General features: G+C 38.5%; 1 protein-coding gene across 1 annotated transcript in view; it reads left to right on the top strand.

Annotated features, from left to right (window-relative positions):
* Positions 1-14,355, top strand: part of P3H2 (prolyl 3-hydroxylase 2) — a 194,945-nt gene extending 180,590 nt beyond the window's left edge. Inside the window, exons 14-15 of the mRNA XM_056121651.1 lie at positions 1,766-1,906; positions 13,350-14,355. Coding sequence (XP_055977626.1) covers positions 1,766-1,906; positions 13,350-13,442 — 234 coding nt within the window. The 3' untranslated portion in view covers positions 13,443-14,355. The remainder of the gene's footprint in view (positions 1-1,765; positions 1,907-13,349) is intronic.
* The last annotated feature ends 606 nt before the right edge of the window (positions 14,356-14,961 follow it).

The raw sequence follows: 14,961 nt of genomic DNA, 5'->3' as shown, positions 1-14,961 counted from the left end.
TGGCTAATATACGGCAGGTTATGCCCTCCTCATGATCAGTCAGTTACTCATTCATTTATTTATTTTTGGCTTTGGAACAAGTCAAAGTCTGTGCTCATGGCTTACTCCTTATTTTCTGCTCGGAAATCACCCCTGGTATGTCGCAGGGGACCAGATGGTGCCAGGGACCAAACCTAGATTGGCTATGTGCAAGGCAGGAGTCCTCCCCACTGCACTACCTCTTCAGCCCATCCTCCTAATCAACCCTAGAGACCTTGTGAACCCAACCAGCAATAACTGATCCCATCCACTTCAGTCAATGGATCACTTATTTTCCTAATGATGTTACTTCAGCTTGGTAAAGTTGCTAAAAAAATTAAAGCAAATTTCTGTGCCAGGAAAAACCAAGTTGAAAATTATATATATGTTTTTTGCTAGGACCTGAATTTGATCCTAGGCACTGTATGGTACCCAAAGAATGTTAAGGTGAGAGGGGGAAAGGAGGAGGAGGAGGAGCAGGAGGAGGAGGAGGAGGAGGAGGAGGAGGAGGAGGAAGAGAAGGAGGAGGAGGAGAAGGAGGAGGAGGAGGAGGAGAAGGAGGAGGAGGAGGAAGAGGAGGAGGAGGAAGAGGACTCTTTTTAGCAAAGATAAATCATTTAATCATTTCTCAGTTATTGTAGCCAAAGAATAACCTCTTTTCTATTAAAAGAATTACCTCTTTTCTATTAAGACTCAACACACACACACACACACAAACACACACACACACAAACACACACATACAGACACCAATCTCAGACTTTAACTTCTACACATTTGATCTTCAACATGTAAGTCAAAATCTGAGTGTAACTACATTATATACTATTCTAAGACTTTAGGAAATTTTCCAAGTAGTTTTTCCTTATTGGCAGTGAAAAATGCAAAATCTTGTTGGTACCTTAAGGCAATTCAGAAAGAAGATAGAGTAAGCCTACCTTATTACAGAGAAGAATGTCTTGTTCCACTTTTTTGCTTTTCTAAATGTTGATGACCTCTTTACTCAAATGACTAGGGTTCCCCTGTACCTTTAAGCAATATTTCTTTGTTTAAACTCACTTGCCTTGGAGCATGTACTACCAAGTGATATATGATCCAATACCCTGGCCTAGAGCTGCCAGCAATATCTCTTCTCCTTTCTACCATCTTCTACCAAGACTTTTGATAAAATGGAAATGAATGGAAAGTTCTTCTTGAGCAATGCAGCTTCTTGGAAGAACTCTAAATCATTTCAGAACCCCTGCCATCAAGGAATGAGTCACTCCAAATGGTACTGTGCACACATCACTGGAGATATTTAAGCATTGTTGGGGGAACTTTTGCTTTGTGAAAAATACACGAGGCATACATGTACTGTTAAGGTCTTAGAAAATGGGCCACTATGGAGAAACCCATTACCTTCATCAGTAAACAAATTGAATAGCATTCTAGATATTCCGTTGGTTACTTTTATCACTTCACAAACACTAAATCTACATCTCCTGCATGTAGAGAAATGAACTGAAGACTTTCCCCAATTGCCATATGCATGAAATAGTCCATCTACTTTGCCTGGATAATTTTATTTTTCTGAACTAGATCTTTATTTTATGGATAAGAAAATTTTAAAGAATCTGTGTCTTCTACCCCAGAATTACTGTTTTTAATGTTTAAAACCATCAAAATAATCTCATAGGAGGGAAGAGACAGGAGACAAATAATCAGATACTGGAATTGAAAATCTAATTTGTGTCTTGTTCTTTCTTAGGCCTCTATAAAACCAAAGTGTGGACGGATGATTAGTTTCTCATCTGGAGGCGAGAACCCACACGGAGTGAAGGCAGTCACTAAGGGCCAGAGATGTGCTGTGGCTCTGTGGTTTACCTTGGACCCTTTATACAGAGAATTGGTGAGTTTTCTCTCCACTCAGGCAGGTCATGTGTATTCATATCAATGCCCAATATGCTTTTTGAGCAGATTTATGTAAAAGCCACTTAGATATTTCTGTAATTCCACTGCAGTCTTAGAGATCATTCAAAACAACTTTATCAGTTATTCTTCCAAGGTCTCCAATAATGGCTTTGTGTTCTGTTTTTAAATTTAAATTTTTGTTTTTAGAATCACATCTGGTATTGCTCAAGACTTATTCTTGGTTCTATGCTCAGGGATCACTCAGGAATTATCAGTGGTGCTGGAATCCAGCTGGGGTCAGCCACATGTAATGACATAAACCTTAACCCCTGTTATATTTCTCCAGTTTCAAATAGCTTTGTTTTCTAAGCAAGAACAAATTTTCCCTATGAGAGTCATAATGAAAAAGGTTACATATCTATCTGTAGTATAAGTCTGCAGGAAGGAAGAGAATGGTAGAAAGACAATTCTTAATCAAATAGGTTTTAATAAGTAAAATGTTTGTAGAAAAGATATACCAGTGATATATATCTGTTGCACCAGGCTTGAGTTTATTAACAGACTGTAGCATTGAGAGAGGAAAACCAATTTCTTCTAGTCAGTAATAAGACTAACTTGTTTTCTTAATAAATCTATGAAAAGAGTAATAAATAATTTATGAAATATTAGCTGAAGATTGTCGAAAACCTGAAAAGTCATTATTACTATCTTAAATTAAGACTATTTGCAAGCCCTTGTTTTTCAATACCATATACTATATAGTATATATTAGAAGTATATTACTTCTAATTATTAAATAAAATATTAAGTGTTTATTTATTTACCTAATTTGGTTTATAGCTACACCCATCAGTGCTTAGGGCCTACTCCTGGTTCTGCAGTCAGGGATCACTCCTGGCAGGTCTTGGAGAACTATATGAGATGCTGAGGATAGTATGTCTGGGTGCAAGGCAAGCATGCTACCTGCTGTACTACTGCTCCATCCCCAAATATTAAATGTATTCATATTTAATATTAGCTGATGACACCTGGCATGGATGAGAGAACAGGATTTCATTCTTCTGCATACCTTTGGGCAGAGGTGATGTCTGCAGGCAAAACTATATAGAGTTGGAAAAAGAACACTGGCCCCAAACTCTTAGACCTTAGCATAACTCTTTGGACTTAACATAAGAAATGGCTTTCAGACAATCACCATGGTTTGAAATCCTTCTTGGGAAGTGACCAGCTCCATTCAAAGACTTGCCATCAAGTTTTGCCTTTGAATCTCTAAAATGAGCACATTTTATATGAACTTTATAGCATTGTAGCACTGAAGCACTGTCTTGCTCAAGCAGGCACCAGTAATGTCTTCATTGTGAGAATTGTTGTTACTTTTTTTGGCATATCGAATACACCACGGGGAGCTTGCCAGGCTCTGCCATGGGGGTGGGATACTCTTGGTAGCTTGCCGGGCTCTCCGAGAGGGATGGAAGAATCAAATCCAGGTCAGCCATGTGCAAGGCAAATGCCCTACCTGCTGTGCTATCATTCCAGCCCGTAAAACTTAATAATTACTATTTATTTCATATTTTTTGCCATCCAAATGAATACATTTTGTTTGTTTGTTTGTTTTTTCTTTTTGGGTCACACCAGGAGATACACAGTGGTTACTCCTGGATTTGCACTCAGGAATTACTGCTGTGGTGCCTGAAGACTATATGGGATGCTGGGAATCAAACCTGGGTTGGCTGTTTGCAAGGCAAACGCCCTACCTGCTGTACTATTGCTCCAGCCCCTGAATACTTTTTTTAGACATATTCCTTAAGTATTCATATCCATAACCTATGATTCTAGAAGAAATATTTTGACCAGGTCATTTTGCTAGGAAGATCCTAGAGGCACAGGATGAGCAAACGAATTCTAACCTTGAAGGCTTTGGAAATGTCAACAAGAAATAGAAAGGGAATCAAAGAAGAAATAAATATACAGTCCAAAAAGAGATGATAGGCGCAGAACGAAGAGTGGTTGTGACAGAGAGAACCAGGCACATTGTGATCTGAAAAGCTCAAGGGACACTTCAAATGACATTGCTCTCTTTTCTTGTGAATTCACACATCCAGTGTTTGACCATAGCACAAGCTTTCTGCGCTAAAGGACCGCTAAAGGACCCAGGAAATGAGTAGGCAGTGATAATGACAAATTGCTGGGAGGATGGGGGGGCGGGCGGGTGGGGGGGGGGGTGGAGACCTTTTCTCTCATTAGTATTAAGTTGAGGAGAATTCATCTGTTTCAGACTTTCAATTCAAATGACATTGAATCCTATCCCCAGCTTTCAAAGTATTTTCTAAACAAATAAGTGAATAGAAAGTAAATTTCCTTTGCGCCTTTCTATTCAGAAAACGGTGATGCTTTTAAGTCCTCTCCTAGGAAAGAATTACAAAATACTTCCAGATAGTAAACTATCTCCAGACAGTAGCGGCATCTAGTGGCCATAGAAGAAAATAACAGAAGCTTCTTGAAAACTAGAAAATTTCAGCTGTGCTGATTCCCAGACTTTGGTCCACATTGGAATCACCTGGGTATATTCACATATTAGTGACTACTATTCTCACTCTGAGAAATGCTGATTTCACAGAATCTGATTTTATGTGAGTATCGAGGGTTATAAAAGTTCTTGTGGTCTTTCTACATGCAACAAAGGTCGAGAGTCCGTACTTACGTCCCTTCTTTTAGAGTGAATTACTGAGCATAGAAAGCTAGCCTATGAAGTCACCAAAGTTAGGAGTCTTCTGTGCGTGCTATCAATTATTTCAAAGCATCCACGTCTCAAGGTGCATTTAGCGTTATGAACTCTTAAAGATATACAGTACTAGAATTTGCTAGCACAGAGGGTAGGGCGTTTGTCTTGCGTGTGGCAGAGACAGGCCCACTTGAGCAAATGATGAACAACGGGAAGACAGTGACAGTGACAGTTTCTAGTCAAGTCCCATGTCTTGACTTTGCTTCCAGGTAAGTCATAGTTGCGGCAATTTCCCTTAACCATCCCGTTTGAAAGGTTATATATATGTTCTTTGGGTAAGCCACCGAAAATTTAAATATTATTTTTATTTAAAATAATAAAATTATTTTATTTATTAATAATTTTTAATAAATAAAATTATGTATTATTTTATAAATAATACAAAGAGCAATGATAAGCAAGCATTTTACTTACCCATAATAATAGTGTTTTGACTTTTGTTTCTTAAAACATTTTTTTGACTTGTATTTATGTTAACATTTTTTTTCAATTAAAAGTTTTTGAGCAAAAGAGATTTGGTTTGAAAACCCTAAGATACTGAATTTCATAAATGAACTGCTGCCCAGTCATTGAGTGAAGGACCATCTCTACAGGATACAAATAGGATGAAATATGTATTTTTAAGATACTGGAAGTCAAAGTTAAAAGATAATATAGAAGCCTGGGTAATTCAAAACAAGAAAATTAAGCTAGATAATCAATATTAGGGGAAAATACTTGATGTTTGGAAACTATAAGAAGGAATGAGGGAAACCTACGTTCAGAAGAAACATTTGGCATGAGCCTTAAATGATGGGAATACTTTTCCTTTTTCTTTCCCTGGCCACAGTCAAAAGTGCTCATGTGCTACTCACGGCACATTGCTCAGGGATTACTTCCAGTCTTGCGCAGATTGCCAGGGGTTGAAGTCACGCCTCCCACATGCACAACGTGTGCTCTACCACTCCAAACTAGACACAGAATGATTCCAGTCTGAGATTTTTTTCTTTCTTTTTTTTTGGGGGGGGGGTGTCACAGCAGGAGATGCACAGGGGTTATTCCTGGCTCTGCCCTCAGTAATTACTCCTAGCAGTACTCCAGGGATGCTGGGAATCGAACTCGGGTCGGCCGCATGCAAGGCAGACACTCTACCCGCTGTGCTATAGCTCCAGCCCCTGAGATTTTTTCTTTAGGGAGAAACCTATTTGCCAGAAAGAACTTTGATATATTTGATAGGACCCTTGCCAAAAGTCAGTAGTTTTTCGGGGATTAGAAATTCAGAGAGAGAAGCCCTTCTTTCATTTATTTATTTATAGTCTCTTTTTAAAAAAATAATTTTTTTTTATTGAATCACCGTGTCACCGTGAGATCCAGTTACAAAGCTTTCATGATTGGAGTTTGAGTCATACAATAATCCAACACTCATCCCTCTGCCAGTGTACATTTCCCACCATCAATATCCCCCATATCCCTCCTGCCAACCCCCCACCCTAAGCCTCCCCCTACAGCAGGATCTCTCTCTCTCTCTCTCTCTCTCTCTCTCTCTCTCTCTCTCTCTCGCCCTCTCTCTCTCCTTTTGGGTATTATCATTTGCAATACAGATACTGAGAGGCCATCTTGTTTGGTCATTTGCCTACTTCCAATCATTGTAATAATGGTCCCTTCTCTCCCCCATTCCTTGAGACAGGCTTCCAACCATGGACCAACCATATCCATGTCCAACCAAGTCCAACCATGGTCTTCCAACCATAGACCATATGTCCTGGCCCTTATCTTAAGCCTTTCTTTCATGGAACTTTCCTTATAGTGGATGAAGAACAACAATAAAATAAATAAATATTCAGAGAATCTTCTAGTAGTGCTAAATCGTGCTTAGAAAAATATGCTTGGTTAATAAAAGACATTCTTTGTAAAAACAACAATGAGAGGCCTGAACTATAGTGTAGTAGGTAGAACTTTTTCTTGAACCTGGGCAAGCTGGATTCAATCCCTGATATTCCATATGGTCCCCCAAACACCACCAGGAGTAATTACTTTTCTTTTTAATTTTTGGGTCACTTCTGGCAATGCACAGGGGTTACTCCTGGTTCCTGCAATCAGGAATTACTTGTGGTGCTTGGAGGAGCATATGGGATGCTGGGAATCAAACCCGGGTTGGCCGCATGCAAGGCAAACGCCCTACACACTGTACTACCGCTCCAGCCCCAGACTCCTGGGAACAGAGCAAGGAGTAATCCCTAATGATCCCTGGGTGTGACTACCCCCTCAAAAATAAATAACAATAAATGATAAATCACATTTTAAATCACAAATAAGACAAAAAGTCTTCAAATTAATTGGCTACCCTGAAAAAAAACTTCAAAAAGAAAAAACAAGGGTTGAAACTGAAAAATAAGAGACAAAGTACTTATTTTATATTGTTTGATAACCCACATTTCTCTAGAAAAATAATTTTCAAATGAAATAATAGCATTGTTGGAGTTTGGCAAAATATCACAGTCTAATATGTAAATATCTATATATTTATAAAATCATAATTATTCACATATACCAACAATAACCAATTAGAAAATAATAAGAGATTTTACTAGAAAAAAGTAAAATGTCTGACTAACTTTATTAAAGGATAAATGAGTTTTATAGGTCAAATTATAAATCACTTTGGGAACATAAAGGTAAAATCTTCTAAGCCAATGGTTAAATTTAAAGTGGTTTTATTTTGAAGGGCAGTTGAGTTCTTTACACTTTCTATTAAATGCAATCAGGAAGCTCATATTAATAGGAACAAGAGATAGAGATGAGGTATGCTTTCATTTTTCTTCCACTGCACACAGCAAAAAATCATAGAAATGATATTAAAAAGAGTAAAATTTTATAATGAAGGAAAGGAGTAGCAAGAGACACCCCACCTAATGAATCTAATGGAAGTGTACTCCTGAAGTTTTCTTTTTGACTAGAATTTTTAATTGGGTGATAAACTTTTGACCTAGAAATGCCAATATATTTTTTTTTGTAGACAGATTTTAAAAGACCCACAGAAAGTGATTCTTCCTAGCCAAAGGATTAGAAAAAGAGAAGACCTGGAAAGGGAAAGCTACTCAGGGAATAAAACATCCAAAGGTAGCTAAACACCAACAAATAGTGGTTCTGTTCTCACTCCCCAAAAGTATGAGAAAGTAAAAACTCAAAGAACCACAAAGGCATGCAAGTTTAGGAAACAACCAGAAAACCCTCATCTGCTGTTTGTGGTAAGGATGTAAGCTGATGTTACCACCTCACATAGTAATATTTAGTAACTTATGTGAAGGAAAAATGACAAACAAAAGGTGTGTGCACCATGCAGGCCCATGTCACTCTACCACCAAGCTACTGCTTAGCAATTGCCACAATGACTCTGCAGATGCATACAGGCCCGTGGAATCTCACTTCCCCAGCTGTGGACCATGTGTCCCAGTCCATGTGATTTCAGCAACACAGCTTCTGTCAGGCACTTGTTACGTCAGTTTTATAGCTGTCGCCAGACACTTGTGACCACAAACACCTGGACACGACCCAGGTCCATTCAATGTTAAATACCACACCTCTTACCAGGTACTTGCACTGAGACCCACTGCTGCCTCGCCCTGTGTGACCACAAAACCCTGGTCATTGCCCGGTCTCTAACAGAGCACCAGTCTTGATGAACAACAGAGGAAGAGGAGCTCATCCCCACTGATGGGCCAAGACAAAACTTTGGATGGAAACACTCATACAATAGAGCTATGTGAAATGCCAGGAGAGTCCTTCAACGCAATCACCATAATGATGCTCAATGAAATGAGGATCTGTATGGTGTAGAACTTCAACAAACATAGAGAAAGTATGGGAAAAATTGAAACCAATATCATAGAGCTGAAGAACACAGTAGCTGAATAAGAACAATAATAAAAATACAGTAAGCAGGTTCAACAGAAAAGTGGAAGAAGGCAATAAAGAAATCAGTAAGCTCAAATATCAAATAAAAGTATTTTTAGGAGGATAAGTAAACTGTGCCACAATATTAAGATAAATAATTCACATCCTGGAGATCCCAAAAGGGAAAGAGAAAGAGGGGTAGAACTATTATTTAAAAGGATAAAAGTTGAGAACTTCCCCAAACTGGAGGGGGAAAAGCAGACATTTCAATCTAAGAAATGCAAACAGTTCCTGAAAAATAAATAAATATACCAAAAGACATGCACACCAAGATCCGGTATATTTAAAATGACAAAAGTCAAAATTAAAGAGAAAATTCTAATAATATAAAAAACAAAGAAGTATATATAAGGATTCCCACTTAGACTATTAGCAGATTGCACTCACTGAATCTCTATAGACTAGAACAGAGTGACAAATAGAGTATTTCTTGAATCAATAATACTCTATCCAACTAAGGTACCACTCGTCTTTGAAAGACTTATTGAAAAGCTTTTTAGCCAAATAACCATTAGAGAATTCTAAACCACTGCTGCCAGCAATACTAAGGATACTTATTTTAAAATGGAATTCAAGTCTATTTGGAAGCTATCTGAAGTAAAAACAAAACATAAAAAATGTGGGAGATAAAAAAGTAGTAACAGGGACTCATAACAGACTTGAGATTTGTCAGCTTTCAATTTAAAATTAGCTCTAAATTTAGAACCTCACGGTAACCTTGAATCATAAATACTTTGGAACAAAAAAATAAAGACAAATAATAACCCCCCCCCCAAAAAAATCACTACTCAAAAGAAAGATGTCAAGGAACAAGAGAACATAATGAAAAACAAAAACAAATAAAAAAAGATACAGACTGTAATAACACTCAAAATCTACATCAGAAAATGGTAATAAATTATTATAGACCACAAAGTGGTATTGACCTAACCAATCAAAAAGGTAAAGAATGATGGGATGGATCAGAAAAACAAACAAACAAACAGAAAAACCGAACTGTTTGCTGTTTCAGAAGGCCCACTTAAACTTTGGTGATAAAGATAAGTTTAAACTAAAAGATTGGAAAATATACAAGCATATAGTAGTCTAAGGAAAGGACAAGGACAGACATACTTAAAACAAGTTAAAATTTGCATCAAACTAAAATGAGTAACAGAAGTTGAGGGTGAAGTTCAGTTGTTGAATGCATACTGCATGTGTATGATGCTCTGGATTTCATCCCCAGCATGCTGAAAAAAATAAATTTTAAAGGTAAAAGGAGAAAGGGATAGGCATTATATAGTAATTAAAGGATCAGGAGGATTTAAAAATCATGAACATGTGCACCAAATGAAGAGCATTAAAATAAGTTAAGTAACAATTAAAGATCCTGAATAGTGACATCAACAATAATGCTGTAATAGTAGAGGACTTGAACGACCTGCTCTTACCAATTGAATGTTAAGCAGAGAGAGAATTATTAAGTAAAAACAGTTTTAAATGAGGAGCTAAGCGAGAAGAACTTGCAGCCATTTACAGGGTTCTCTTCCCTGTGTTTGACCAAAAGTCCAATACATATTCTTCTGAAATATACATGAAACAGTCTTGATAAAAGACTCTATGTTGGAGATAAAAAAAAGTGTCCTTAAATTCATGGAAAAATAGATCTTCTCAAGTGTATTTTCAGATCACAATGGTACAAATCTAGAACAAAAAGAAAGCTGGGGAAAAACTCAAATATCTGAGCCTAAACAACATACTGCAAAATAGTTATCGGGACAGCAAGAAAATAAAAGGAGAAAATGAAAGAAATAAATCCAGGATACAGATTAACATGAAGGCAACATCAGATTAGGATTTGTGGGGCATAACAAATGAGGAACTAAAAGGAAAGTGCTTAGTAATACAGACTGAAATCAGAAAACATCAAAAAGTTTAAATACCAATCCATTTTCACAATCTAAATAGGAAAAAAAAACTAAAATCAGTAGAAGGTATTGTGATTATAAAAATTTAAGAGCAAATAAGCAAAATAATCTTTATTTTTAAATTCAGAACATCAGAGCCAGAGATATAGTACAACAAGCAGTGCCCTTGCATGCATGCTGCCGACCTGATTTGATCCCCAGCACCAAAATTGGTTTCCCGAATACCACAAGAAGTAATCCTTTAGTATAGAGTCAGAAGAAAATATTGAGCTCAGCCAGATGCACCCACACAACAAACAAATGAAAAATCAATGAATACAAGAACTGATTATTCACAAGGACATAAAATTGATAATGCTTTAGTTAGATTCACCTGCAAAAAAAAGGAGAGGAGGAGGAGGAGAAGGAGGAGGAGGAGGAGGAGAAGGAGGAGGAGGAGGAGGAGAAGGAGGAGGAGGAGGAGGAGAAAACTGAGATGACCAAATACCCATCCCCTCAAGCTCTTAAAAATAAAGCAAGGGGATTCTTAAAATTATATTGTATTAAAGGAAATATTATGTTAACATCAAAATCAGACAAGAGTACCCCCTCCCCAAAGTACATAGACTAATGTCACTGATGAACATAGTTGCAAAGATCTCCAACAAAGTTTCTGTGAACCTAATTTAACAATGAAGTACTAGAAACTACCTAATGACAAGATACAATTTTGTTGGTTGGTTTCTTAGATTTTTAGTTTGGGAGCCATGCCCAGATACATTCAGGGTTTATACCTAGTTCTGTGATCAGGGATTATTCCTTGCGGGCTCAGGGGCTTATACAAGGTTTGGGGGACTGAACTCCAATCAGCTGAGTGCAAGGCAAGCACCTAGTAGCCCTGACCCAGCCATACACAGTCTTGTGAGCCAATGTTACTTAAGTGGGAAAAAGAATTAAAACAACTATGTGTAGAAAAGAAAACAAGGTAAACCATGTGAGAGAAAAAGGGTGGGACTGGAAAATTGTGTGACTTTTTGGAGTGGCATGTGAACTTAATGACAAGAAGCTGTGATTTAGGAGCTGGGGAAAACGTCCTACATAGTGAACAAACTGCAAAATCCCATAGATAAGAGGGAGCTCAGAGCAGTCAAGGAACAAAGTAAACCAGAGTATATGATGCTTGGTATATGAGAAGGAAAGTGGTCTAAAAGGAAAAAACAGGAGACGAGGTGAAACAATGTGTTAAGAAAGATAAATCCCAGGCCAGAGATATAGTACAGCGTGTAGAGTGCTCACCTTGCACATGACCAACCATGGTTTGATCCCTGGCACCTGATGTGGTCCCCTGAGCCTACTGGGAGTGATCACTGAGCTCAGAGCCAAGTGTAAGCACTGAGCTCAGCCAGGTGTGGCCCCAAACCAAACAAACAAAGTGATAAATCCAATTTTAATTGTGGGAAGTCATATGTGCCCTGCCCTTCCCATCCCGGAACCAGCAATTCACAGGATAGAAAACATTGAAAAGATTGCTTTACTTACTACCTGACTGAACAGAACAGAGATAGGGAAAAGTAACAGTATATGAAGAAGGTGTGACATGCCATTTTCAGGTTGATTAACAAAATCTGTTGACTTATTGATGTGCTGGGCGGGGCAGTAAGAGAGGGCATGGGACATAATAGAAGTAGTAGAGGGAAGAGGGACTTTGCCACCATACTAGAAATAGGGGATTCTCCTGAACATGCTATATCCATAGACCGTGAGTTTGAAGTGTAAAGTAAAATTAGAAGACCAGGGACCAGAAGAAGAGAGCTAGGTCTGAATCGGGTGACTCCTCCCAAGCATACCAAGGAGAGCGGTTTTCAGACAGTTGAGAAACATATGAGAGAAGTGGCGATTCTCAGGAGAAGGATGTGAAATGGAGCATTTGACTTGGAGGTTGCCACAACAATTAAGACGAGGGAAGCGAAAAAGCAGTGTTGTCGCCTTAAAGTACGTGTTTTAATGTCAGGTAACATCTATGGTTATCAAAACTTGTGCAGAGTTGCGACTCTGTAGTAAATAGAAATCCAGGATGTTGCTAAACACTCAACAATGGAGAAGACAAGCCCTAACAACAAGATCTACCTGGTCCAAACTGTCAGCAGTGACCTGGATGAAAAAAATCCCATTTTCCAGCTAGTGCTAAAGTCACATAACTGAGAGAGAGGGGCAGAAACAAGAGGCAGAAACAGAAAGGATTGGAATTAATTTTAATAGAGCTACACTAAACACCGAACAGAGCTCTGGGGATGAGGGAACCAGGGCTGTAAAGGGCTCATAGCCAGAGGTGGGTGGGTGGGATGTGCGATGCTGGGGATCAAACTCAAGGTTTTATCCAGGCTGAACTCTATGCCTTGAGCTACCCATGGACTAGATAAATTTTACCAGGTATTGGAAAACATGGTCCGGGAAAATGGGTGAGCCTTGGTGTTGTTACTGAGAAATTTATGAAGAGGATTAGAGTAGATCTGTGTATAAACAAAATTGTGAATTGCATTTGAATACAGAATGGGAAAAGTGAGTTGCAGATGCCTGTGAAGTCACACAATAGGCAGAGTCGTAAGCACATGAATATCCAAACGCCCTTTGCCAAAGAGAAATTATGTAAAGTAATTGTTCAGTACATAAGGAAATCGAGAGAAGACACTAGGGCAGGGATGAAGATGAAGTTTACTCTTGAACTAGATCTAGCATTGATCGGTGTACAGATGGACGCCTGGAAGTGTTTTGGAAGCATCTGCCGCTGGGGATGATTACTATGTTTTTTAACAGAAATTTTTAATTGTCCTTTTGTGTAGGAGCGGATACAAGCTGATGAAGTGATTGCGATACTGGATCAAGAGCAGCAAGGAAAGCATGACCTGAATATCAACCCCAGAGATGAGCTATAAAAACGAGGGGGGGGGGCAAATGTTCTATCAGATATTTATTTAAATTGTTAAACTTATGAGAACTTTTCTATTTTTGTACAGAGCCATGGTATAAATTAACAGGTTAATGTGAGTCACCAGCTCCCCCTTCTGTTCCTAAGGATGCTTACATTGCAGTTTGTTCTTCATGTCCTGTACATCAGTTTCTCTAAAGATCTCTCTCTCTCTCTCTCTCTCTCTCTCTCTCTCTCTCTCTCTCTCTCTGAGCTAAAGATACAAGCTTTCAAGCAGATAAAGTAAGAGTTCATTATTCTTGGCAAAACTTTAATTCTCATGCATCTTCCTGTTCTAAAGTTAGCATGCAATTTGGGCTTCAAAGAACTTTCTGGTTCTATGCCAATGAGCCGAACTCTCTCACGGTGCGGAGAGCCCTGAATCTGAGTCTTAAGATCCCTCATGTGGTGCACACTGTTTCATGTATCACTGAACTAAGGATCCTCAGTCTCTGAGCAGGGACATTTTTCCTGAGTAATGCATGAATCAAGACCCAGCCATCCATCAGCACACTTCTGGGCTCTCGTATTTTCATGATAGAGAAAAGCCAACTCTGGAATTAAGCTCTGTCTGCCTCATATCCAGGGGAGACTGCCCCCTAAGTTGTGTCTTCTAAAAAATTTAAGGGTTAAAATGGAATGTCTGCTTGCTCTCATGACTTTTGAAGAAAATCATTAATCCCACCTGAATCAGGGCACTTGCTCTTGCCACGTTGCCTCAGAATAAGGTTGATTGGTGAAAAGGAATGTTTCCTTTGAAAAATTGATTTCTGATAATTCCAAATTTTCATCTGCACATATTTTGGTTGTCATTCTGCCTCGCTGCACTCCAGCACACAGATTCATACTGGTGTCTGATTTGTTTAATAAAGGGAGCCTTATTGTAATATGTGTCATTTTTTTTCTAAATCTTTCATTTATCTTTAGATAATGGTTTCGTGTTCCCACTGGAACTTTGGCGAAAACTTAGGAACAGATCATGTACCATGGTCTAATTTTACTGGTAGTTGCTCTGGGGACACTTCAGGTGGAACCCAGGGGCTCTTACATGCAATGCAGATGCTTTACTACTGAGCCACTTCTACTGCCCAGAAAATGCCAATTATTTTTAAACATTTATTAACTGAGATTCTGTGATTTACAATGCTATTAACAATGATTTTTCATGCACTACTTTTAAAGGAACAGAGAAAACTAGCAAACAGGTCAACCTAAAAAGTGCTTGGTTCTTGACCTCAATTTTAAGGAAGAGACTGCCCAAGGGTATTTAGGGTGGAGCTCTAGCTGTTCCAGTTCAGGGTCACTATCCAGGAGGAGCTACCTGCCCTCATGATGGGGCGAGGCAGAGGTATTAGTGGGTAAGTAAACGAGCAAATGAAAACATTTTCTAGAAATCCCATTTACTTTGTGCCATTTAGTATCTTGGTAAATGACAAGAACATTAATCCACTGAGACTGAAAAATTGAGTCATGGTGATTTATGTGCC

Source organism: Sorex fumeus, unplaced genomic scaffold (assembly GCF_029834395.1).
Source record: "Sorex fumeus unplaced genomic scaffold, SorFum_2.1 ptg000044l, whole genome shotgun sequence".
Lineage (NCBI taxonomy): Eukaryota > Metazoa > Chordata > Mammalia > Eulipotyphla > Soricidae > Sorex > Sorex fumeus.
Note: the sequence above shows the minus strand (reverse complement) of the source record. Positions and strands in the feature narration are given on the sequence as shown.